The sequence below is a fragment of the Lagenorhynchus albirostris genome, chromosome 1 (genome assembly GCF_949774975.1).
Source record: "Lagenorhynchus albirostris chromosome 1, mLagAlb1.1, whole genome shotgun sequence".
In the NCBI taxonomy this organism is placed as follows: Eukaryota; Metazoa; Chordata; class Mammalia; order Artiodactyla; family Delphinidae; genus Lagenorhynchus; species Lagenorhynchus albirostris.
The window spans coordinates 133,631,720-133,659,248 of record NC_083095.1 but is presented as its reverse complement, the minus strand read 5'-3'; the positions used below and the strand labels follow the sequence as shown (position 1 = coordinate 133,659,248).

Here is a 27,529-nt window from a genome sequence, read left to right as displayed (position 1 = left end):
CCTGATGTTGTTATACTAACAACCTTATGATGAAAGGCTTATGATGAAAGGCTTTATTAAAGGTAAAGATAACATTTCATAATGTTAAAGTATCAGTCCACCAGGAAAATATAAATTTGTATGTTCTTAATGACATAGCCTCAAAATATGCATAACAAAAATTGAGAAAACCAAAAGTAGAGAAATATACAACCATAGTAGGAGATTATGAAACATATCTCTCAGTAACTGATAAAACAAGTGGACAAAATATCAGTATAGATATAAAAGATTCACACCACACAATGAGCAGATGTTACCTAATTGACATATATAGAAAACTGCAATCAATGACTTCAGAATACAGATTTTTTTTCCCCAGTGCACATGGGTGGGAACTCTTCAGAAGTTCCTGAGCAACAGGAATCTGAGATCCAGCCTCTCTAATAGAATAAATAACAGATACAGTCATGTCCATCTTTCCTCCCTGCAGATTTGTGTTCTAATTCCACTCTCCTATTGAGTGCCAGGTGGGAGTTTGTTTAGCCAGGGCATGTGAGACACATCTCATTTGGGTATTATGAGTAAAAAGTGAGCGTAGGGCTTCCCTGGTGGCGCAGTGGTTGAGAGTCCACCTGCCGATGCAGGGGACGCGGGTTCGTGCCCCAGTCCGGGAAGATCCCACATGCCGCGGAGTGGCTGGGCTCGTGAGCCATGGCCGCTGAGCCTGAGCGTCCGGAGCCTGTGCTCCGCAACGGGAGAGGCCACAACAGTGAGAGGCCCGCATACCGCAAAAAAAAAAAAAAAAAAAAAAAAAAAAAGTGCGCGTAGAGACCAGGAGTCATACTTTGGAGGAGACCCAAAGGTCTAGCTTGTTACTCTCAATTCCAAAATAGATTACATGTTCCCAGAGGTGAGATGGATCTGGTAAAGCACACTTGTGGTGGGAGATGGAGACACACAACCAGGGAGATAGAAGACAAGGAAAAGCAAATCAGGCAAAAGTGAATTGACACAAAGAAACTCCTGAGATAGAATGTGAATACTTGTTGAGGAGTTTTAAGGCTCCCCAGATCTTGTAGGTCATTCTGGGCTATGCTCCTCTGCTTTCTTGAGCTATTTCAGTGATAGTAGTAGCTTCCTTTTTAATCCTATTTTTTGCATAAGGCATATCTGCCTTTAAAAGTGTACATAATGCATACAGAAAAACTGTGAAGTTCAACACCAATGTTTATAGCAGTCATTTATAAAAATGGGATTTATGATCATTTCTTTTCTTTTTGCTTATTTGCTTACATACTCATTTTGCTAAAGTAAATAAGTAAGCATGCATTACTCGTGTAACTCCTTTGTTTCTGCACTTACATTGTAGGACAAATCTTTTTTTTTTTTTTTTTTTTTTTAACAGTGACCAACCTCAAAAGCCCACAGAGCTGAGGTTGATCCTGAATCAAAAAACTCGAAGCACCAAGTTCCTGAACACTGTCTTGTGATGGAGCTGGAGTCGTAGGAACGTTTTCTCTTTGTCAGTTGGATCTAACAACATGTAAGCCTTGAAGGCCTGGTGTGACTATAAAGCAATCCTGCGTCTGGTTCCCACAAACACTCCAAAACTTATAGGTTCAGGAAGTGGTGTCTTTCAAAGAAGTCACTCTGCTCGTATCAGTTTTGGATTTCCTCTCACAAAATTGTCTTCAGAGCTAGTTTAGTAATGCCAAAAGAAAATCAATTTCATTATAATTTGTAAGAAATTCTTTATTAGTACACAATGTTACTCCAGTTTTTACTCCTTCTTTCACTACCTTCTTTAACTAAATTTTATCCCTTCCTTCTTTGTATACTTTGTTTTTACTGCTAATGTGTTTGACTAAGACTTCAAGGACCTATTGTTGAGAACCTGGGGAAAAGAGTGTGGGAAAGGGTTCTGAAGCTTAATAAAGCCTGGGACTTGGGGAGGGGGGCTGGGAGGGGGCTGGACAGTCTGCATGTGAGGCCCAAAGGTAAGGTGATGTTATAATTTATCACCCCATTCTGGGATACTTTCAAGTGTGAATGGGGACATGATTAATAATTATTCCAGGTCAACCAAGATGTATGGTCACCCAATGGGTATAGGGAGCAAGTCAGGGAAGGTACTCTGACTATTATCTGTCCATTTGGGCTGCCTTTAGGGCCAGAGGTGGCTGTAACTGCCTCAGGGCCATAAATGTGAATTGCCGGTTGTAGAGGATGGCTTCTATTTGAGGATGGAGCTATCATTACATTTGATTATTTGATCACTGGGACAGATCCATGTTTACTTTAGGGAAATCTCATTCAGTAAGAAACAGTTAAACTGAATTTGTTGGAATTATTTCTAATAGGTTATTACAATTTTATGACTACCTACACACATTTTTTTGTTGTTTGTTTTTGCGGTACGCGGGCCTCTCACTGTTGTGGCCTCTCCCGTTGCGGAGCACAGGCTCCGGACGCGCAGGCTCAGGGGCCATGGCTCATGGGCCTAGCCGCTCCGCGGCATGTGGGATCTTCCCAGACCAGGGCACAAACCCGCATCCCCTGCATCGGCAGGTGGACTCTCAAACACTGCACCACCAGGGAAGCCCCCTACACACTTTTGGATACTCCTTAGTATTGGATACCCCTTGGTATATTTTCTAGGTATTACGACACACCCACCCACCTACATATTTTCTGTCACTTTCTAAGACCCCACTATAACCCTGGAATTTTCATATCTCCTTCTCTTCTCAAAAGACTATAAAAGATTAAACAACCAACAAAATCCCTCTAATTGTGTGATCATTCAGTCTAAGTTGTTCCTTCATTCACTGCCCTGTAGTCTATTCCTTTGTCTTGTGTTTTCCGACCTTGGAAAAGCTACAAATTCATTCAGTTTGTTGGCCTTTCCACATAAGTTGTGTATTGTGCCAAATCTCATTCATTCTCATGGAAATGGGCCTATAACACAGTGTCGATACCAATATATTCAGTAAGTATTGCTTTGTTTCTTAAGCCACTATCCATTGTAACGCACGTTTTAAAAAACTCAAAATCTACAAATTCCCTCTTTTAATAGTTTCAAAGCTAACTCTGCTATCTGTAGTACATACTTTTAAAAGAATGCCAATAGAGCAGAATTCATTCATTCATTCCACAAAAATTTATTGAGTTCCTCTTATTAGTAGGGGCACTGATGAAATACAGGTGAAAACACACAGTTCCTGACCTCAAGACTCTCAAATTCTTGTAGTAATATCAACAAATAGCTACAGTAGACTGTACTAAATGCCGTAGCAGAGGAACATACAAAGCACAATAATGGAACAAAGAGACTTGAGAGACCAACAATTTTGCTTGGTAGGGAGTTAGAAAAGGCCTCCTTTAGGAAACACTTGTGCTGGGTCTGGAAGGTGGAGTGGAAATTTTCTAGGGGGAAAGAAAGAAAAATTTAAAAATTTGAGCCCCTTCTATGAGCCAGACACCTTACATAGAGTATTTAATATACTACTCTCATAAGACTTATCAGACAGGTTTTTATTATTACATTTTTAATAGAATTTTTAAAAGATTAAGTCATCTGTTCAATGTTACAAAGTGGGTGAGCTATGGAGACTGATTCAAGTTCTGTGTGTCTGATTCCAAAATTGTCTATGCTCTTTCCATACTGCTTCCCAGCAGGGCAGAAGGGTATATGATTTGTAGGTTTTTGTTTTGTTTTGTTTCTATTTAATTTTTATTTTATTTATTTTTTTATTGTTATTATTTTTTCTGGCTGTGTTGGGTCTTTGTTGCTGTGCATGGGCTTTCTCTAGTTGCAGCGAGTGGGGGCTACTCTTTGTTGCAGTGCACGGGCTTCTCATTGTGGTGGTTTCTCATTGCAGAGCATGGGCTCTAGGTATGCGGACTTCAGTAGTTGCAGCACTCGGGCTCAGTAGTTGCGGCACCTGGGTTCTAGGGCACGCGGGCTCAGTAGATGTGGTGCACGGGCTTAGTTGCTCCGTGGCATGTGGGATCTTCCTGGACCAGGGGTTGAACCCATGTCCCCCTCGTTGGCAGGCGGAGTCTTAATCACTGCACCACCAGGGAAGTCCCCTGATTAGTAGTTCTAAATCCTGTATGACACCATCTACATAAAGTTCAAGAATAGGCAAAACTTAGCTATGATGAAAGATGTCAGAATAGTAACTATGTTTGGCAGAGGTGATATTTGGGGAGCAGGAGGGAGACTTTTGGGGTACTGGTCAGTCTTCACAGGTTTATATATGTATAAATTCGTTGAGCTGTACATGTAAGATTTGTGCACTTTATTGTATGTAAATTACACCTCAAAAATCTACATGAAAACGTATTTGCTACATGATTTGGCTTTTATAGGTCAAGAAAGTTGATCTCTGTATTCTCATAATGCCTTTTTTATTGACAGGCTGCTTGTTGTAGATACTTATTTTTCTCTAAATAAAATGGATTAATTACAAGTAATGACAGTGGATCAGTCTTGCCTCTCTTAAGCATAGGTCTTTCCTATAATCTGCTTCCTAACAATCCTAACTGTCAAGATAATAAAATTGTGGATTTTAAGAGATGAAGAGCTGCTTAGAGGCTTCTAGAAGGGTTGCCACATGGGTCTTTTTGAGACTTTGATGAACGTGAAACTATAGACCTCCTCCCCAAAAATGTACTATGCACAAAATTTTGCATGGGATTTTGAGATTATCACACCACTTAGGACCCACTAGCAGCCAAAGATTTCAAATTAAGATTCTCTGAACTAATACAATCATTTTCCTACAGGTGAAAAAAAAATAGGCCCAAGGAAGGAAAGGAGCCTGTTTAGGTGCTGAGGGAAGACAGAACCCAGACATTCTGATATTCAGACATTTATGCTGTTCACTCCAACAGCACCTCTTTAGATATCATTAGATCTCCTTTGCCCCAAAGCCTCTATCTGGGGAGATCCTGAGTTCAGAAGAACTTCCATAATATCTTGTATCCTACCCTTTGTAATTGGAATCACATCAGGAGCTGGTCAAATTTTACCTTGTGCTTATTGGAGAACAATACGTGCAAAGCTGAGTTGTGACATTAGTCCTTCTTTTTTCACAGACTGCCCTAAAGCCCAGAACTAAAGTTAAAATTAAAATGTGATAAAAGTGTTAAAAGTTTTTCTTGGGCTTCCCTGGTGGCGCAGTGGTTGAGAGTCCGCCTGCCAATGCAGGGGACGCGGGTTCGTGCCCCAGTCCGGGAAGATACCACATGCCGCGGAGCGGCTGGGCCCGTGAGCCATGGCTGCTGAGCCTGAGCGTCCGGAGCCTGTGCTCCGCAACGGGAGAGGCCACAACAGTGAGAGGCCCGCATACCGCAAAAAAAAAAAAAAAAAAAAAAGATAAAAGTTTTTCTTTTCTTTTTTGTTTTTTAATTGTTTGTTTTAGAGAAATCAACTCTGAAGTGTTGCCTATATTTACACTCTGAAACTTAAAACTTTATTCTGTGCTGACCTTTATAACACTGGAAAGATTCCACTGAACTTACTCTTTGTTCTCTAAACTTTTCAATGGTCTCTGATTAAAAAAATAAAATTCCAGCCTGACCCAGGAAATTTGTCCAATCTGTGCCCATTCAGTTTTTCAGTCTGGAGCAGAATTCTTGCACCCAATCCAAACAGAGACTGTGAGAAGTGAGAGGACCCAGAAAGCCTTTTCTTCTGTGTGAAAAGGCCTGATCTTAAGTGGACCAATCAATGAAAGAAAAGGGCTCAAGCTGCAGCCTACAAATTACTTTGAGTTTAGTGTGCTTGGGATGAGGTGCAGAAATCACATAGAACTGTAGGTGGACATGGAATAAAAACCACGTGCACATGCATTCTATCTGCACAGGATTTCCTAGGTACTTACTGAACTATTCCTTTTGCGCAACCATCTTTTGCTTTTCTAGCAGCATGATGTAAGCTTACATTTCTTGAACACTTTACCATATGTGCCAGGTACTGTTCTAAACGCATATTATTTTAATTTAATCTTCATAATAACCCTTTAAGGTAGTCTTATTACTATGATCATTTTATAAATGAGCAAACAGGTTTTCAAAGGCCAAGTAACTTGGCGAAGGTCACAGAACTTGTAAGTCGCGAAATTGAGCATCACATACAAACATCTGGCTTTAGTACTTGGGTTCGTTCGTCCTTCTCTGGTCAAATAAATAAGTAGTGATACATTGAAGACTGGCAAAAACAAAGATTTTCCTAGGTACTGTATTATTTTCACCCAAATCTCCAGCCTTTCTTATTGATGGAAACCGGGTCGGACACACGGAGTGGACAGGGGGCTTCTGGTAGGAACGAGGCTGAAGGAAAGAGACAGGGCGGGGGTAGGAGGGGCGTGTCTTTTAGAGGGCGTCGTGGCGCAAGGAAAGGCTCCTCCGGGGGTCTCCCCTCCCGGCCCCGACCGCCAGCCTCCTGTAGCCTCTGGGCCCGCAGCAGACCGCCACATCGCCGCGGCCCGGCCCCAGCGCCGTGCGGTCCAATCATCGGCGCGGCCTGGCGCCCCGCCCCTCCGCCGGGGCTATATAGGCCTCGGCCTTGCCTGCTGCATCACCGCAGTTGTCGCTCGGGCTTCAGCCAGTGATCACTCGAGGAACGGAGGCCACGGCCCTGTTCGCGTTCGGTTCCACCCTCCCCACGTACCGCGCGCCGCCTCTCTGCGGCCGCCCGCTGAGCGCCGCCGCCGACCTGAGCCCCCTCCCGCCTCCCTCCTCACCTCTCTATGTGTCCGCGGCTGGCCGGCGCGATGCGGCTGGGCCCGAGGCCCGCCACGCTGGGCCTGCTCCTGCTGTGCGCCGCGGCAGCCGGCGCCGGGGAGGCCGAGGAGTTGCACTACCCACGGGGAGAACACCGCGCCGACTACGACCGCGAGGCGCTGCTGGGCAGCCAGGTGAGGCGGCCAGGCCGGGGGTTGGGAGGGCCGGGCCTCGCAGCGCGGCTGCCGCGGGCTTTGTCCCGGGACAAAGGGGGCGGCCGGGCAAGGCCTGGCCGGGGCAGCCTGACAATGGGGGCCGGGCGGGGCGCAGCTCACTCTCCCGTGGACCCCGGGGGCTGTAAGGCTGAGAAAATAGCGCGGCCGAGGAGCCGGATCCCTTCTACCCTCCCTACAAGAGGCAGGATCACTGAGGTTGTGTAGGGGGCAGGGGCCTTGGAGAGCAGGTGTGGGTCACCCCAAAAGCCCTCGGCGAGGGTAGCTCTATTTTTCTCCACCATTTTGCCCTCCTGATAGTAATGCTTGACCACCCCCTGTATATCGCTTACCCCCCAAAGGAAGAAGTCGATGAATATGTTAAACTCACCCCCGAAGAGCAACACAAAAGACTGAAGTCAATCATAAAGAAAATTGACTTGGACTCAGATGGCTTTCTCACCGAAAGTAAGGACGTCCTACACAACTAACAATGGAGACATCACTTTGTAGGAGACAGAAATACAAACATTTAAGCAGGGTGTCTGTTGAGTGTAGATTGCTAGTGTTCCAATCAATTACAGGTACTGTGTGAGAGGGAAAAAAGGACATGGTGAGTAGGTTTTATACCTGGAAATCTTTAGACATAGGATACCAACTAACACTTAGTGCTTTCTCCAGTAATATATAAACATCACTGACCCTACATGGTGTGTGCAAGTCACACCTAGAGCAAACGCCCTGCTCCTCACATGACTTTTTATCAATATCAACATGATTCACTTTAGAGAAACATGCTAAAAACCTTCTTAAGGCATTAAGTGGTTTATAGCTCTTTTGATATATGCTTCATTAGAATCTTAACAACTTGCTTCTTTTTATAAGCAAGTAGAAAAGGACCTGTTGCATGTGAATTATGTTTATCACAAATTATTATAACTGTTAGAGGCCTTAGAATCATTATGTCCACCTCTTTTTGTAAGAAACTGAAGCCCAGAGGCATTAAGTGCCTTGCTCCAATGAGTGGCAAAGCCAGGATTAGAACCCATATCTCCTGCACTTAATTCAGTCTTTAATATCCTTCACTTAAAAAAACAAAGAAACAAAAAACAAAGTGAGTGCTCTTAGGTAGATTCTAGAGTCAGAAATGAAATGCACAGATTCTTTAAAGAATATTCCAAATAAATTGCTGTGCATCTGCCTCACCTCATTGCTTAATTCATGTGATGAACCCGATCAACTTTCCAAGTTGATCCTCAACAAAAATTCAGGAGCTATTTTCTTATAACTCTTATTTAAATACTGTTCAGCATCTGAAGAATGAAGTTGCTGGAGAGAGAATTATAAGCTGATTAGTAAATTCAAGATGTGTTGTCAATGAAGTATTCACATTGGTGCCCTCAGGAATATTAAGGTTTTGTTCCTTGTACTTAAACAACAGAACCTTTAGACTAATTATCCAATAAGAATAGGTCCATCTTTTGTTACACTAGAGAGCACATAAAACAAGTTGATTTGGAAGACTTGGTGCTGTTTATCTGTAAGGGCCTACATGTGTTCAAATATTTAATAGTAAGCTTTTTAAAAAGTTAAAATTAAAGGGAACTTAGTCCAAATCTTCATTTTATAGATGAGAAAACAAAACCTAGAGAGGGTAAACTTATTCCTTACGGCAGAGCTGAAGTATGAACCCCTGTTTCTGACCTTTGTTTTGTTCTGTATTCTGTTAAGCCATGATGATCATTCCACTTGAGGACTGTTCAGGGAATTTTGCTTATTTGCACTTTAAGGGCCAGGACTGGACTCAGGTTCTTGAGAGACAGCTAAGTTCAGTTTGGGCTTTGAAGCCAAACATGGGTTTGAATCTAGACTCTGCTACTTACTAGCCGTGAGTCCTCAATTCCTAACCTCAGTTTCCTGAACTGTAAAACAATTATTATAATTGCCTTGTTTTGAAGATTAGAGACAAAGTATATAGAGGACCTGATATATAATAATTGTTCAATACATGGTTGCCATAATTATTCTGCCCTGATTTAGAGTTTCAGGAGAGACAACGTGTCTTTACTTTTCTATTCACCTGACCTCCCCCAAACCAACAGAGGAGTACCACTCTTTAAACCAAATGGTGTATTATCTTTAAACCAAATGGGTACTCTTGCTTCCTTGCAAATATTTATGTTTTTCTTCCCCCCCTTTTTTCTATAATGCAGTATAGTAAATATTTCTATGATAGATTTTTAAAAGTTCATCTGAAGGTGGACATTTGCGATTTAGAAAGTTTTCCCCTATGTCTTCAGGTACCCAGTTAAGACAGACAGCTATTATAAGAAGGGCATAAATCATAATTGCTACCCATAACTTTTTAAAATTTCCTCCAGATGCTTTATGACATAGTTAAAGGGAATGTACTGTAACAATATTTCTCAAACTTCAGTCACTTGAGTACATTTTTCACAATTTAGGCCCTATTTACTTATCTATTATTTCCTTAATATAGTCTTGATTCAACTTAATGTAAAATGTATTTTAAAGGAAAACTTTATATTTCATAAATGAAGAACACTATTTTTTCCAATACATATTAAAATAAATGGGCAGTTATTCAAATATTTGTTCTTCCTGAGATATCTGTGATAATTAGCAAAAGTTATCTACAATTTTTTGGATAATATGTTTTAAAAGTCAAGTGCTATTTTGGCCAATTGGTAGTTTATTTAATAAATACTTGTTGAGCCAGGTGCTTTCTAGGCATTTGGAGTACCTCCAAAACATACCAAAACATACCAAAACTCTCTGTACTCAAAAGAGCTTACATTCTGTGTAGATCACATATTATAACATTCTTAAGACTCCAAACAGCTCTCCCCACCTCCTACTCCTATTTCTACGAATACAACTAGGCCAGTTCTCACTCACTATTTATATACATTAAAGATTTTTTTCTTCTTTTAAAGAATGTTTAGAAATTCTCACTCGTTTTAAGTATCAGAATTACTATCACATTCATTGTGTTCTGGGAAATTCTCATAGGTGAACTCAGTTCATGGATTCAAATGTCTTTTAAACATTATGCTATGCAAGAAGCGAAACAACAGTTTGTTGAATATGATAAAAACAGTGATGGTAGTGTGTCGTGGGATGAATACAATATTCAGATGTATGATCGCGTAATCGACTTTGATGAGAACACTGCTCTGGATGATACAGAAGAGGAGTCTTTTAGGCAGGTGAGTACAAGTGCACAAGCTTTTGATCATATCAGTTCACTTTACCTTCCTGCATGAGTGAGTACAAGAGGCCTGAAGTCATAGATTGATTGCTTTGTTCTCTAGGCAATCACCTGTTTCACTTCAGTGGTCATTTTGATGGTTTCCTTTCTAGCCAGATTTAGGACTCTTATTCTGGACTACTTCAGTTATCCTTGCATCTGTATTTCTCAGCTGCATCATTTGTCCTCATTTCCAGGGTTGCTTTTTTAGTGTATTTTGAATATGTATCTCAATATTTTATTTTTTTTTGTTATTGAACAATTGGTTTTATTATTATATTAAGAAGACTGTAGAGGCCTATTCCCATTTTTAAGCACATAGTTTTATATAAAATAACTAAAATTTTTTTAAATTGTGGTAAGGTACACATAATAAAATTTACATTTTAACTACTTTTAAGTGTGCAGTTCAGTATTGTTTAGTACATTCACATTGTTAGGCAACCACCACTCGACTTTCTGTCTCTGAATTCAACTATTCAGGGTACCTCGTATAAGTGGAATCATAACATTTTTGTGTGTGTGTGACTAGCTTATTTAACTTAACGTTCTCAAGTTTCGTCCACGTTGTAGTATGTGTTGGAATTTCCTTTTAAAGATAATATTCCATTAATATTTATATATCACATTTTGTTTATCCATTCATCAATCAATGGACAGTTGAGTTGCTTCAGCTTTTTGACTGTTGTGAGTAATGTTGCTGTGAACGTGGGTGTACAAATATGTCTTCGTGGCCCTGCCTTTAATTCTTTTGGGTATATATCCAGAAGTGGAATTGCTAGATCATATGGTAATTCTATTTTTAATTTTCTGAGGAACTACAATACTGTCTTCTATAGTGGCTGCACCATTTAAAATAACTTATTTTTGAAGATTCAGTATCACTGAGTTCTGTTGTGTCTCATTGTTTAATTTGTTGAAATATATTTCTTAAGCAGAGTTGAGGAAGACAATATTTAGGAATCACTAGGAACTTTTAAAGACTTTTTACTTAGTAATTACTAGGAACTTTTTAAGACAAATTACTATAAGCTTGAGAAATTACTATTTCAAATACTGTTGTACTTCAGAGGTAATTTTAAAGACTTTTTTTTTTTGCGGTACGTGGGCCTCTCACTGTTGTGGCCTCTCCTGTTGCGGAGCACAGACTCCGGGCGCGCAGGCTCAGTGGCCATGGCTCATGGGCCAAGCCGCTCCGCGACATGTGGGATCTTCCCGGACCGGGGCACGAACCTGTGTTCCCTGCATAGGCAGGCGGACTCTCAACCACTGCGCCACCAGAGGAGCCGTAAAGACTTTTTTTAAAAGAGTTTTTTGTATGTGGAAAAAATAAAACCAAACACCTTGTTGCAAATGTTGTGTCCCAAAATATTAATCAAGGGTGCTTGGAAAACATTTGAGGCTCCTCTATTCCTTAACTTACCTATCCCATTATTAGTATCTACCTTTTAGTTTTTACCATGGCCATATTTTATCAGTGTATATGCTATTTATTATAGAATCATATTGTCCACTTGAACTCTGTAGGCCATCACTAACTCAAAATTGGTTGTTTCTCTGCTAATGATTATGCATATGCTATGCATATACCACTGGTTTGGAGGTTAAGAGCTCCAGCTTTGGAGCCAGTCTGCTTGGCTTCACATTCAGGCAGACCACTTAACAGTGGTGCAGCTTTAGGTTAAGTCAGACCTCCTTATGCCTCAGTTTCCTCATATCTAAAAATGGGAATGATAATAGTATGGAGAAACAGTAATAAATATTGAGAGTAGCATTTGAACTGGTAAACTCTTATATGTTGATTTGAAAGAATACTGTTGAAGAAAGCAGGTGTGATTCACATGTTTATCTTTAATATTTATATACAATCAGCTTTTGAAAGTTGTTTAAGCATTTGTTAACTATATCAGCTTTAGATTAGTTAGGATTTAATATATAGGGGAAAAATGTCTTTGCTCCTTTTTTTCTCCTTATTTGGGTCTTCATCTTACAGCAGACTGAAAAGAGTGCAAATCAGTCTTTTCACTACTTAGTGCTAAAAAGAAAACAAATGATAATAATGAGATCTGGGATTTGTCTACTAGTTATTCTCCTTTACTATAGGAATTAACTCATCTTAAAAGCATCGTTTGCATTCCAAGACTTTTCTAAAACCAGACCATGGTATGATATTATGACTTCCCTTCCAGAGAATAATACAGAAGTTAAATACAGTATTTTAAAATCTTACTAGAATTAGATTCTGTCCTTTTTTTTTTTTTCACTCAAAAGATTCAATTAGCATCCCATCAAAAGTAAGAAACGTGTGTGGTTTTTAAAATCTGTATTCTTTTGGGGGTTAGGGGTGTGGGATGAAATAATACATGATGTTGAGGAGAAAATCTTCACTTTGAAGAGGTACATGACTTGTTAATATAAAGTATTTATGAACAGTTTTTCTTTTAAAAGACGTCTGGTTCTAATGCTATGTTCCCCACCCAGGTACTCAGTACATGTTGATTATAAGACTCTACTTTTAAAGAATGAATTAGATGGACCTTAATAGCCTAAAGGAATTTATGGATCCCTAAAATGAACACTTCTCAATGGGAGTCCTAATGGTTATTCTCTGACAACACAGGAATATGTCTCTGCATGAAGTTCTATTTATAATACTTTATTAGATTTTTATATATATAGATATAACCCACTAAAAGTGGATGTGGGGTGTAAAGATGAACCCAGACACAGCTGCATTATTATTCAAAATAAAAAATCAAGGATGAAGAATGAATCGGTCTTAATCGAAGTAACAGACTAAACATTATACCATAAAATAATCATAAAAAGTAATTGGATATCTAAATAAAATAAAATGTTTCTATATGGAAGCCTAATAATAAACAAAAATCAACTTGATACCTGAATTTTATCTTATTTTTGATGTTTCATATAGAGAATAGAGATAGCCTGGAATAATGACCCTCTCAGGCAGTGAAATGTCTGAAAAAGCATTTCTTTATGATCTGATGAACAAGTATAGTCAGCACTTTTAAGCAGGATAATTAAAGTTTGAGGACCAACCTGGCAGAAGCTCAATTGCTCTAACTTCTAAAGCCAGCTGCTGAATGTGCATGTATAAGCAACATTTATTTATATAAGATATTATCTTGCATGTGGTTAATCAGAATAAGACCTAGGCTTTTTTTCTGGTATCACAGGTTACATATTTCCTCATGTAAAATTTTTAGTCTACCAAAAGATGGCAGTTTTGTTCTTCACAAGTTTCTATTACAATATAAACTAAACGAGTATGGTAGTTTCTATCTTTTTACTACTGTGTATAGTACTTCCTACTCTCGACTAAAACACAAGGTCTTTATACAGAAGAGAAAAGTGTTGAGGTTTTATGAAACTGATAGTCTTTTGTCGTTCTCTTTTAGAAATTTGCCACTTTGAAAAACGTCTTTCAGTGTATTGGCTTCTTTAATATGAGTCTCTTAAATTGTGTTCCTCAAATGACTAAAACTTTAAAAAATCACATTATTTTATTTTTAAAACTGAGAAATGTAAACCAGAAAATACCTTTTTTTTTTTTTTTTTAAAGAAATCTTAGCTGTTGAAAGAGATCCTTTCTTTCCATAGGCAAATTTGGCCAAATTCCGCTCCCTCTGCTGAAACGTGGACCTCTTGCTCTGAATTGAAGGGTTCTTTCATAAGGAAATCTAAGCACTTAGTATTTTGAATAGTGATTTATTCAAAAAGAACTTGATTGACTCAACAAAATACCTCAAGTTCTTATTTTTCTACTTTTCCCCATGTTAAACCTGCACATAACATGTAAATTATTTGGTCTAATTATTTAAAATTATGAAACGTTAAGTTAAAACAGCTATTTGGAAACAGTGTTTTCCCCCTGTCGTGATTGGGTGGATATAACTGGCTAGTGGAATCTGGATGTTTAAAAGACAAATTCTTTGGGGAAAGAAATGAGCCTCTCCACTGTAAATCAATCATCGTAAAAGAACTAGTGTTTCAGTAAATGACTGCTACCTAACCTCTAGTATTCCAAAAAACCGAAAAGAGTATTTCTTTTCAACAGTGAATCACATAAGTTAAAAGCTTCTAAAATATTTGAAATTGTACTTTTTCAAAAATGTGCAGTTTAATACACTTAAGTTTATAGAAAGTTATTCCCAGAAATTCTCAAAATAGAATTTATGCAGGATTAGCAATATGCCACTATTGGCTTCCAAGGCTCTTAATCACAGAATTACCTTTGAGAAATTCATTAAAAGCAGCCTTGTTCCTAATAGCTGCTACTTCTTGATTTCCTATCAGAGTGTACTTGGGGGAAAAAAAGGAAGATGGGTGTGAGAAAGTAGAAAAGGGTATGATTGTTTAACCTCGACCTCAAGATAGGCCCTTTTCAGCTTTTGATGTGTTTTATCTGGACATACAGAATTAGCACTGTAAAGAGCCTACAGAGAGTAGACTTCCAAATATTATGTACATTTATCAAAAGTATTCTCATTAAAGGACTATTTTTTGAAACCTGTTAACCTGTTTTTGAAAAGTCATTTTGAAGACCAGAAATAGTTAGAAATAGACATACCAAGAATTAATACATAGTCTAAATTTATTGCTTTGGGGACATTAAAAAAATTATTGAGATTGTTAAAGAAGATAGTGTGTAGTACTGTAGAAAGAACAGGGAGGATCCAAGTTCAACATATTTTAGCTGTTTTCCTGACATCCCTTTCAACAAATCATTTTAATCTCAGTTTTTCTATCAATAATAGTAATATATAACATTTGTTTAATACCTAATACTTAAGGTTTCTAATTGCTTGATAGGAATTCTCATCCCAATTGCTTAACAGAGATTTTTTTCTTATTTATTATAAATTGTTCAATTTATTTAAAAAAAAAAAAACAGTTCACCCATTTCTGTCACCTCCCCACCTCTGGCAACCACCAGTCTGCTCTCTGTATCTTGTGCTTGGTTTGGGGGGAGTTTTTTGTTTGTTTGTTTTTAGATTCCACATATAAGAGATCACACAGTATTTGTCTTTCTCTGACTTATTTCACTTAGCATAATGCCCTCAAGGTACATCCATATTGTCTCAGATGGCAAGATTTTATTCTTTTTTATGGCTGAATAATAAATCCCATACATTCGAATGAGTTCCATTCGTAAGTCCGATTTGTTTTGTTCGTTAAGTCCAACAAAGTTAGCCTGGGTACCCAACTAACACAATCGGCTATATAGTACTGTACTGTAATAGGTTTATAATACTTTTCACACAAATAATAGATAAACACAAACAAGAGAACATTTTTAATCTTACAGTACAGTACCTTGAAAAGTACAGTAGTACAGTACAACAGCTGGCATACAGCTGGCATCGAGTGAACAGGCAAGAAGAGTTACTTACTGGAGGAGGGAGAGGAGGTGGGAGATGGTAGAGCTGAAGGATCGTCAGCAATAGGACATGGAGGGCAAGCTGCAATTTCACTCACGCCTGACGCTGATGCCACAGGTTCTGGTTGCTTTCTGGATTCAATTCTATCTACCGTCTTGAAAAAATGATCCAGTGATATCTGGGTAGTAGCTCTTTCTTTCTTGTCACAGATGACACAGTAGCACTGGGTTGCATTCTGAACGGCTACTGCAACCTTCGTGTACCATTCTACGTTTGGGTCCTGTGCCTCGAAAAGTAACAGTGCCTCCTCAAATAAAGAAAATCCCCTTGCCATTTCCTGTATCGTGAATCTCTTCAGTTCTTTAGTTACTTCTTCCTTTTGTCTCTCTTCATCCTTTCTCTGGGCCTCCAATTCCATCTTTTCGCCTCGTTCCACTCTCTCAATTATTTTCACTTTTGTTTCTATTGTTATCGCTTGGTGCTTCTTAGCAGTACCAGCTACATTACCACTGCTTTTACGCTTGCTTCCGGACATCCTGGGCTTGAAATAAAGATACTGTACTACTGTACTGTATACAGTATTGTACAATAAAGTACACAAAAGCACAACCACTTGTAGAGGATGCACGCATGTGACAGTGTATGCCCGTCATGTAAACTAACTTACGTGATTGGACATACTATATATTGGCTATTGTAAATAATGCTGCAGTGAACATAGAGGCTCATATATCTTTTTGAGTTAGTGTTTTCATCTTCTTTGGATGAGTACCCAGAAGTGGAATTCCTGGATCAGATGGTAGTTCTATTTTTAATTTTTTGAGGAATCTCTATACTGTTTTCCGTAGTAGCTGCATCAATTTACATTCCCACCAACAGTGCACAAGAGTTCTCTTTTCTCCATATCCTTACCAACACCTGTTATTTCTTGTCTTTTTTGTAACAGCCAGGTGTGATATCTCATTGTGGTTTTGATTTGCATTTCCCTGATTTATGATGTTGAGCATCTTTTCATTTACCTGTTGGCCATCTGTATGTATTTGGAAAATGTCTATTCAGATCTGCCCATTTTTTAGTTGGACTGTTTGGGTTTTTTTCTGTTGAGTTGTACAAGTTTTTTATATATTTTGGATATCAGCCTCTTATCATATATATGATTGGCAAATATTTTCTCCCATTCAGTAGCTTTCATTTTATTGATGGTTTCTTTTGCTGTGCAGAAGCCTTTTAGTTTGATGTAGTCCCACTTGTTTATTTTTGCTTTTGGTGTCAGATTATCCCAGTTGTATAGGTGAGGAGACCAGAGAGGTTAAGCAATTTGCCCTAAGTAATAAGCTAGTGAGTGGCATTGCTGGAATTCAGATCTGAGTTTCTCTGACTCTAGAGCCTGTGTCTCTGTACTGCTTCTAATAAATGCTTGTTATTTGCCCAACTTACCTTCAGAGGGATGATGTGAAGATAAAATATGATAATGGGTGTAAATGTACTTTAGATTTCACATAGTTGTATTTTTCAAAGTATTTTTAATGATGTTATGGTATGGATGAGACCTTTAAACGTGTTCAATATTTAATTTTCAAAGCTTCATTTAAAAGACAAGAAGAGATTTGAAAAAGCTAACCAGGATTCAGGTCCTGGTTTGAATCTTGAAGAATTTATTGCTTTTGAGCATCCTGAAGAAGTTGATTACATGACGGTAAGGAAGAAACATTTCAAGATGACTATTGAATGACCAGAACTTTAAAACTTGCTTTTACAAAGTAATTAAAATGAATTGTATGGCAAACAGAATTTTGAGAGACAGGAAGATCTAGTTTTCCCTGCTTAAGATAAGGAGTGGGAAGAAGGAGGTTTTCTGGTGGGGTGGGGTGGGGTGTGCTTATTGGGAGGAAGAAGGTAAGGAATGAGTTTTCTTTAATCTCTGTAACATATATGAGCATCAGTCTTTCCCTGGCTAGTTTCTGTTTCATAACCACATTATCTTCAGTGCCTTCCTTGTCTTTTTGTAGTTTTCCGACTTTCCTCTGGTGTTTCAGTATTAGTAACACTAGAACTTCCTATTTAGTTTACAGCATCATTTGTGAAAACTTTTGGTCTGGGAAAATGTATCACATTTGGATCCCCTTTCATAGGGTGTTGGGGGGTAGGGTAGGGAGTGCAGCTGCTAATGACTAATGATGTTTTTGCAACTTTAGGCATAATGAGTCCTCTCATCCCTTTAGTGCTTAAAAGAAGTACCAGCTCTTCAAAATTTTGTTGGACTCTAGGTTTAATTTAACACTGATTAAGTCCCTCCTATGACTTGATAAGCTTCTTGAGAACAGAAACTATCGTATTGGAGGGTAAAGATTAATATAAGACATGGCTTTTAAAAAATAGGCTAAACATTTATATTGAGGTCTGTTGCCTGGCATCAGCCTCCAGCCATGTGGCTTAGTTCCCTGGACATTTCAGGGAGGGGAGATGTAGCTTTTTGTTTAATGGGTCATGGTCAGATGCTGCTACCTTGTTAGACAGGCTGCAGATATGTTTTTCATGACCTAGTTTAAGAACATTGGCACAATTTGTTTAATTAGGGCCAATTAGGGCCAAAAATTGAGCCCCCTAGCATGGTAGGCAGAGGATGTTGGATCTTGATTGAGGAATAAGGAACAGTTGAAGACTGAGGAGGGAAATGACCAATGAAAGCAATGAAATAATTTAGGCATTATATGTTATGGCCCCGGAATACAAGGTGGCAATGGAATGAATTAGACTTGACCAACATTTCGAAGAAAGCATAGACAGGAATGTTGACTGACTAAGCACGGGAAGGGAGGGGGGCAAGAGTCAGAGATGACTGTGAGGTTTGGGGCTGGCGTAACAATGAAAGCCCATTGCAGAATGGGGTGTGTCAGTATGGGGAAGTATGTTCTTTGTGCTGAGTTGGCCTTGATGGCAGCATATAAGGTGTGTGACCATAAATTGGTGTCTCATTCAGAGCGGCTTCATTAATTCCTATTTACCTTAATTGCTTTTGCGTATCCCTTTTTCCCTTTAAGGATATGTTTGATATAGGAAAAGGCAGGAGTACAAGATCAACTAAGTGATTCTACGTTGGATTAAAATTTGGAATTTAAAGATATTTTCATTCACGTAGTTCCAAAAATTATTTTAACCAAGGCAACATTATTGTAATAAGTCTATTGTTTCCCAAGAGGATTACTTGAATGGAGGAATAATCATTTCGATCAGTGATTCTTTCACTGGGTCACAGACTTCTTAAAAAATATGATGCAAACTATTGTTTCCCAAGAGGATTACTTGAATGGAGGAATAAGCATTTTGATCAGTGATTCTTTTACTGGGTCACAGACTCCTTAAAAAATATGATGCAAACTGTATACTGTGTCCCAGAAAAATCCTATGTATGTCCATGCTCATACACGTGAAGTATTGGATTATAATTTCAAGAGATTCTCAGGTCCTCTCTCTAAAACCAATCTTTGGATATCCAGGTTAAGATGCCCTGGTTTCTATATATAAAATCTGTAATATTTGATTTTTAAAAACGCCAACAACTTGTATTTCAGTGTTATTTCATACAGATGTAGATAAAGCCCCTGGGTTTGACTAGAATGGTAGACTTTTGAGAATACATTTCATTATAGTTGTGATGCTAGAATCCAGATTGAAAGGTATTTGGGTGGCAGTAGGTAATGAGGAAACGAGAACAGTAAGGTATAACCTATGAGAGGAAAAGAAAAACCAGGATGGTGGCTAAAGAGTGCAGCATAGTCATTGGGGACTTGAATGTTTTTAAAGGCATAGAAGAAGGAGCTAGTGGAAAAGAGATTGGAGCCTTGGGAGAGGCTGGAGTTAAGAGTGAAAGAAGGCACTCAGGAAATGGGGTAGTATGGGATCTAGGAAGACAGCTGAGGGCTTCACCCTAGAGAAGAGGGGGAGAGAGCTTTAACTGCTGAGATCAAAGGCCTAAAATGATGAGAGGAAAAGGCATATATAGAGGTAATTAAAGGTGAGGATGCAATGCTGGGAAACAAGGAAGCATTTCAGAAGACCTGTACCATGTTTAGAAAAACAGGAGGGTCTTTGTCAAGAGTGTATTGGAGAGAGTTAGGGTGAGGCCCAAGGAAAATGGAGGTTTCAAAAAACAGCTGTAGAGTGTATGTTAGGGAAAGTGAGGCAGAGATAGACTTCGAAGCTGCAGTGAGACCCCACCAAAATGGCAAATTAATTTACAAGGACTAGTTTCTATTTTTGTATCTTTCTCTGATTCTGGAATAAAGGAGAAAGTGAAGTGAGTCTGTTGTACTAGATGGGGATTGGCATAATACGAAGAGGGTACAAGGGGATATAGGAATATAATAAGGGAAGTACTGAAGCAGCTGGCCATTAAATGGGTCATCTTGGGTCAAGTATAACGAGAAAGGGTGTGGTCTCTGGGTCAGAGGGGAGTGGTTGGTAAGAAGCCTTGGTAAGCGTGAGGAACAGATTTGGGGGCATCTGGTGTGGATAGGGTAGATTGGTAGAAGAAGAAGCAGGGAAGTTGAGGTTTTATAGGGAACTGCCCCATTTCAGGTCTGGGGGTAGAACAGCAGCTCTATTCAAAGACATCTGAGACAACGGTTCTTTTGGGGTTGTTAATAGATTTGAGGGAAAGTGGAATTAAAGAACACAAAGGTAGTAAGATACGTCATTCTTCAGAAGGAGGGTAATGTGCAGAAAATAGGAGTGTGAGTTTAGTGCCGAGGTTGTTCAGGAGGGTGCAGTGGAGTGCTCAATAATAGAAACTTAAGGATGTTGAATTTTAAGCTACTTAATATTTGGGGTTTTATTCCTGCTTCTAAATTCCAATGTTTAGAAAGGTTGTCTTGCAAGTATGGACAACCAAAATAATTATTCCTAAATAAGTTCTGTAGTAGCATTGATTCAGATGGTGGTGGGATTGAAACTTTTGTGACTAATTTTTTTTTTGTGTGTGTGTGTGTGTGTGTGAACGGACATGCAATAGGAATTTGTCATTCAAGAGGCTTTAGAAGAACATGACAAAAATGGTGATGGATTTGTTAGTTTGGAAGAATTTCTTGGTGACTACAGGCGGGACCCAAGTAAGTAGCTTGGGGATGTGTGGAAGGGGGTGGGGAAGAAGAAAGAAATTGAAAGACAGTCTTGCTCATTGAGAGTTCTGTTTGACAGAGGAAAATGGAAGAAGAACTAGGCCTGATTCCTTCTTGTTCTGCCAAGTTTAGTAAAATACAAGGGAAACAAAGGAACTTAAAGCTTATCTGAGAATGCTGTTTTTACTCACTTTTAGTTCCACATCTAGATCCAAGCATTTTTATTCCTTTTCAAACAAATACAATGTAATCATTAATCCAAATGGGTGAGGAAGTAAAGGTTGATATTTTTAAATAGACTTCTGTACCCTTGCATGTAGATCTTGAAAGAGAAGAAAATATAGAATCCTATAAATACTGGAGTAAGACTGGAAGGTGGCTTACTGAGTGTTTGAAATTTGAGGAGTTTTTAAATGCAGCTTTTTCTGAAAGCAGCTGTCTTTTCAGAATTGTTGCTTAAAAGCATCACTTATTGTGAATGTCACTTTAAAATTACACATGGCATTGCTTTGTAAGAGCACGCAGGAAGCTTTAGTCACATGATGTACGTAAAAACATTACCTAGCTCAAACTTGGGAAAATTGTATCCGAACAAGCAGCAGCAGTTACCAAAATTACTAGTTTGTGATAATAAGCAACAATTTTAAAACTCTGAGTATCACTTTTGAAAATTACTATAGAGTTTATACTTATTTCAGGACTTTTCAGTTAAGTACCTCTGTTTCTTTGGGCCTCCTTTATTTGGTGAGCTTTAATTCATTTCCTTTATTCTAGGGGTATACCAAACTTATTGGATACATGTGATATTCTTGCATATGCATGTTTATGTTCTTGGGTTTTTTTTTAATATATTAAGCAGCAAATGAAGATCCAGAGTGGATACTCGTTGAGAAAGATAGATTCCTGAATGATTATGACAAAGATGCTGATGGCAGGCTTGATCCCCAAGAGCTGTTGTCTTGGGTAGTACCCAACAATCAAGGCATTGCACAAGAAGAGGTAAGTGTTACGGAATTACTCTCTCATCCCCAAATTGGTGGTACTGGTAGTAAAGGAAATTCAAAATCTTAAGCCAAAGAAAGAAGTAGTGGAGTTATTTATTTAGGAATAATGCATTGCTATTTATTGATTTAAATCTATGATCTGTTTTAGATTTTCAAGGAGACAAAGAAGTTAAGATTGTATCATGTATTAATCTGATAGCACAATAGAATAATAAAAATTTGTATTTACCTATAGGGGCTCAAAATGAGTTATATTAATTTTGCTTTACTTTGAGATATCCTGAATTGGATTTGAGTTGGGAGGAGGCAGAACCCAGCAGAAATTAAGGAAGGAGGTAATGAGAGACTCCGTAGACAGACCTGGTCACAATGGTTAATATTTTTAGATACTTAGACAATAATGAGTACTTGGCATACCTGAATGGTTTTGACAAATCAAATCACATTAAAATGTGAGCATCTTGCTGAAAATGCTTATTACACTTGACACCTTTTTGTTTTGTTTTATTTTAAAGGCTCTTCATCTAATTGATGAAGTGGATTTGAATAGTGACAGAAAGCTGTCTGAAGCAGAGATTCTGGAGAACCAGGACTTGTTTCTTACCAGCGAAGCCACAGATTATGGCAGACAGCTTCAGGATGAATATTTCTATCACGATGAGCTTTAATCCCTGGGTATATCTGAGTAGAGTACTGGCTCCTTTTATAGTTTGTTACCAGCTTTACTTTTGTGATAAAATGTTGATGTTATATTTTACATTCTTACATCTTACCACAGTCAAGATTAATGTACATTAAAATTTTGGCCTTTTAGAAGAAACGTAAAACAAAAACCTGATATTTATTTCAAAACATATTGAAGAAATGAAACAATATTGTGCCATATGACAACATAGTCTTTCCTAAATATTCCATTTGTTTAGTACTGTATTATGGAATATTTGAGTTCTGTTTCCATACTTGAAAAAATGGAGGATTCTAGAGATGGCTGAACAATATTATTTAAGTAGTATATGACTGAGCTATCAATTTTTGTTTTAAGTAGATTTAATTTGGGAACTGACAGAAGGACATTGTGTTTAGTTTTAGCATTTTTGTTTTAAAACCTTTAAAGGAACCTTAGAAGGACTTATGCCTCACATGTTAATGTTGAGAAGTTCTGCTTAATTTTAAAATGGTTTCTATAAAAGGTTTTATTGTATGAAATAGAACTTTATATTTTTGCATATGTATAGATAGTAATTATATTTAATGTGTAACTATAGCATTATGGTGAGTGGAATTTGACATTGTCCAGAACTCTTTTCTTTTTTTTGACTGATTAAAAATGAAATGTCCTATCTTTTTATATGTGTGTTTGTTTTTCTTTAATCTTTCACGTAAACCTTGAATTTAGCAAAAGTTTTGTTGTATTATACATTACTTCACCTCATCCATTCCTGTATTTTATTTGGGGAGTGAATGTTCTCAAAACTCTGTTAAATTATATTCTTGCTGCATATTCTTATTTTGCCTTTTTTTTTCCTAGATAAAAGAATCATATTATAATTGAATGTGCACCTGACACATTTCAGTTGCTATTGTGGCAAATGTGGTCTTGCTATTTGGGGCTAGAAATAATCATAAGAACTACACAGGTTGAAATCACCAGTAGAGCTGGTTAGTTATCAGCAGTAGAGCTCAAGATCAGTCATAATGAAATTAAAATCATACTTGATAAGCATTTGTCCACACCTAAATGGTCCGTTTTAACCTTATTCAGGAAGTCAACTTATTACCTTTGTGGGGAGTAAGAAAAGTGAGAAATTCATTTTTTCATAGCTTTGACTCACAGATAGTTTTTCTTTCTGTTTTCTTAAATTACTTGTATTTGTGGGTGATGAGGTCAGCTATGCATTCTATTAATCTTTTCCCAATCTAAAGTTGTCTCCTTTATAGCACACACAGCACTGGAGGGCTCAGCCAGTCTTTATGAGTCACTAGAGAAAATCTGAAGCCCTTTTCTAATAGAATTAACTGCATCAGCTTACCTTTCTACTGCTCCCACCTCTGCTGATGTGAGTCGCGAATGCAAATTGTAACCTCTCACACTTTAGTGATAGCTTGCTTACCCTGGTATCTAAAGTACATGGTTTTCATTTTAACGTACACAATACCTGTCTGGCCTTTTAAGAATTAAAGATATACCATTATCACTCATCTGCTACTTGTCAGACTTATTGAAGTTGGGATATTTGGAATAACCAGTTTGATTAGCATGCTAACCATTTGTTTTTCTCACTAGATTCTCCAAAATGTATACCAGAATTGTTACATCATTGGATATGGCTTTTATTTTTACTCTTAATGAGTTAAGAGTTAGTATTCTACATTGTCTTGATTTCATGCAGATATAAGAATTTTGGTGACATTATTAGCGGTCACAAGTATCTGTACTCCTTTAGTTCCTGGCATAAAGAAAATTACACTTTCCAGCCCCCATGTGGGTGAGCAAGGGCTAGTTCTGACCAGTTAAATGTGAGTAGAAGTAGTATGTGTCACTCCCAGACCAGGCCAGTGACAAACCTTTGCCATGGCATTGTAGAGGATGCCTCACTTGAAATGGTGAAGCCACAAGATCAAAGTAGTCTTGATTTCTGAGTGATCACATGGAGGTCAGCTGGACCATCAGTGGACTTTGCATGATCAAAAAATAGACTTTTATTATGTTAAGCTACTAAGATTTTGGTGTGCTTTTTGGTTTTTTGTTTTTTAAACTACAGCAGAGCCCAGCCTATCCTTACTGAGTGAAGATTTAGTATTAAACAATTGGCTTTTATAAGCATATGGAGAAGAATCATCATCTACTTGAATGGAGTTTCTATATCTTCTGCTAATTCAAAATAGAAAAGTTTATTTTTAAGGTTTTTATTTGGATTTAAATTTTAAATAAGCCTCTTTAAAAATAAAACTTTAGGGCTTCCCTGGTGACGCAGTGGTTGAGAGTCCGCCTGCCGATGCAGGGGACACGGGTTCGTGCCCTGGTCCGGGAAGATCTCACATGCCGCGGAGCAGCTGGGCCCGTGAGCCATGGCCGCTGAGCCTGCGCGTCCGGAGCCTGTGCTCCGCAACGGGAGAGGCCACAACAGTGAGAGGCCCGCGTACCGCGCAAAAAAAAAAAAAAAAAAAAAAAAAAAAATTTAATAGAATTAGGATAATTTGAATTTATTCTTATGGAATGAGAGTAAAGATAGAATGAGGCTTTTTGAATAAGCTGATTCTGGCTGAAGGACTTAATTACTTCCATTGTTTGACTTCAGGTACTACTTCAAAATGGAAAAGTTGGCAGTATTTGCACAAATCAGTTCATATGTGGTTCTGACTGGGCAAATATACAGGACAGAAAATGACTTTCTAGTTTGTGGTATGAACTTAAAGGAAGCCAGGACATTCATAGTAAAAAGCCATGATGTCATGTTTGCCTTACTTATTAGTTCTTTCCTTTGCAGTTTTGTTTTTTTTAAAACAGACCTTATTTTTCGAGCAGTCTTAGATTCACAGCAAAATTGAGCAAAAAGGTAGTTATTTCTCATACGCTCTGCTTTTTGCATATGCACAGCCCCCTCCACTATCAAAATCCTGCACCAGAGTGGTATATTTGTTACAATTGATGAGCCTACATTGACACATTATTATCACCCAAAGGCCACAGTTTACATTAGGATTCACTCTTGGCCTTGTACATTCTGTGGGTTTGGACAAATGTATAATGACAAATCCACCTTTATACAGAGTAGTTTCACTGCCCTAAAATACTCTGTGCTCTGCCTTTATTCATTCCTCCTGCACCAAACCCCTGGCAAACACTAAACTTACTGTCTCCTTAGTTTTGCCTTTTCCAGAACATCGTATATTTGGAATTATACAATATATAGCCTTTTAAGGTTACTTTGCAGTTTTGAATGTACACCATTGTTGCTCTAGGTTTTTGTGTTACCATATTTCCTTTTAAGTGAGAAATTTCTACTTAAACTTCCATAAGATCTTTTCAACTTTGGAAAATGATTTGGGAAAGCCAGTAAGAGTCGAATTTTTGAAACAAGTATAACAACTAGTGTGCTTCATTTCAACATTGAGTTTTTGTCTAATATTTGGCCAGATTTCCTGGCTGCTATGAAATTTTTTACAACTGGTATCAGTGAGTAGCTCAACTACTTAAGAGCCACCAGAACAGCTACTAAAATGTCCCAATTTGATTTGGAAAAAAAGACAATTCAAGTACAGAGGAAAACAAGTATGGTGAAATACCTAGAGTTCGCCATATCTTTATTTCAAATTAACTAAAATTAGTTCATGAGCTGTCGAAAGTAAACCACTTGAATTTATAAAACTTTAAAAATGGTTAAAGAGATTGTTTAAAAATCACATAGCCTTTAGTCTTGGTTTTATGTACCCTAGATGAAAAAAATCATCCTAGTTTTGTTTTGTTCTACAAAGATATTTTTCTTTTCTTCTGAGGCCAGGATCCAATGAACGTAAAGCGTCGTTCTTTTGCTGTGTAGTACCATTAGCAGTGATTGGTAACACAGGTAAAGAGACCATCTCACTACAAGGATACACTAAAAGCATGAACAAAGGTGTTTTTTTGTGCCAGCTGCTGGCCTGCCTGAATTGATGTTTTGTTGTTCTAACAACAAATGACCTCATACAAGTGATTGATTTTGTAAGAGTACTCTGTAATAAAAAAACTTGATTATATTTAATTGTAGACTTGCCTTCGTGGTGGTAAGGAAAGGAAGCTGGGCTAAGCTGAGGCTGAGCTGTGACTAAGCTGTTTACAGGTATTTCACCTCACCGGCATATAGCAATTAGTCTTCCACCTGTGCTCCTTCAGCCCTTCCTTTTTTTTTTTTTTTTTTTTGCGGTACGCGGGCCTCTCTCACTGTTGTGGTCTCTCCCGTTGCGGAGCACAGGCTCCGGACGCGCAGGCTCAGTAGCCATGGCTCATGCACGCGCCCAGCCGTTCCGCGGCATGTGAGATCTTCCCGGACCGGGGCACGAACCCGCGTCCCCTGCATCGGCAGGCGGACTCTGAACCACTGCGCCACCAGGGAAGCCCGTAGCCCTTCCACTTTTTAAACCCCAGCACCGCAGCAAAGCTCCTAACTCCCGAATAACCCACCAAAGCAAAACAGCAAATACTGCGAGCTTAGAAAAGAGATGAGGGTGATTTGTATTAATGCCACTTTCCTACTCAATTTAAAGGACATGATAAACATTTATTTATAAAATTTCCTGTATGACAAAGAGAAAAAATATAACAGTTTATCTGGAAATCAATGTGTTATCCTCCCTTAAAGTTAAAAGAATGGAATGTAAGTTTCTTGAGGACTGCAGCTGTATCTTTATCATTGTGTTTCCAGTGCCCAGTATGTGATTAGCACATAGTAGATATTTACTGAATGAAGTTACTAGTGACACAAGATGAGAGAAAGCTGACATAATATCAGTTTGTTTCAATGACTAATTTTTTAAATGTCTCAGCTTGTTCTTGCCTTGTGGTCTCTCTTTTAAAAAAATTCTTTGGATGTTTAAATATATTTGTTTAAGTATCTTTGAGATTATTCTGTTAGTTCTAGGTGTACTCCCATTTGTCAGTCCACTGACTCTCCCTCATTATGGTTTGCAAGTTTTGACTGAATTCACATTTAGTGAGAGCTGTTTGCATAGAGTCTCGTGTGTCCAAGGTTGTAGAAATGTCATTTGTTAGGTCCTGTGGGTTTTATCAGTTCTAGACAGGTTTCTGTGTTAAATTTCTTAGCCTGAT

At 38.3% G+C, this 27,529-nt stretch overlaps 1 protein-coding gene across 2 annotated transcripts; it reads left to right on the top strand.

Moving 5' to 3' along the window:
* Window positions 1-6,584: 6,584 nt before the first annotated feature.
* On the top strand, window positions 6,585-23,920 carry RCN2 (reticulocalbin 2). Of its 2 annotated transcripts, none has more exons than XM_060154794.1 (7): window positions 6,585-6,908; window positions 7,289-7,394; window positions 9,960-10,156; window positions 17,185-17,298; window positions 20,614-20,710; window positions 21,579-21,718; window positions 22,239-23,920. In XM_060154794.1, the coding sequence occupies exons 1-7, from the start codon at window positions 6,741-6,743 to the stop codon at window positions 22,389-22,391; spliced, it is 975 nt and encodes a 324-aa protein (XP_060010777.1). In that variant the 5' UTR covers window positions 6,585-6,740; the 3' UTR covers window positions 22,392-23,920. The 2 variants fall into 2 exon arrangements, with proteins under 2 accessions (XP_060010777.1, XP_060010767.1); XM_060154784.1 differs by having other exon boundaries at window positions 21,576-21,718.
* The last annotated feature ends 3,609 nt before the right edge of the window (window positions 23,921-27,529 follow it).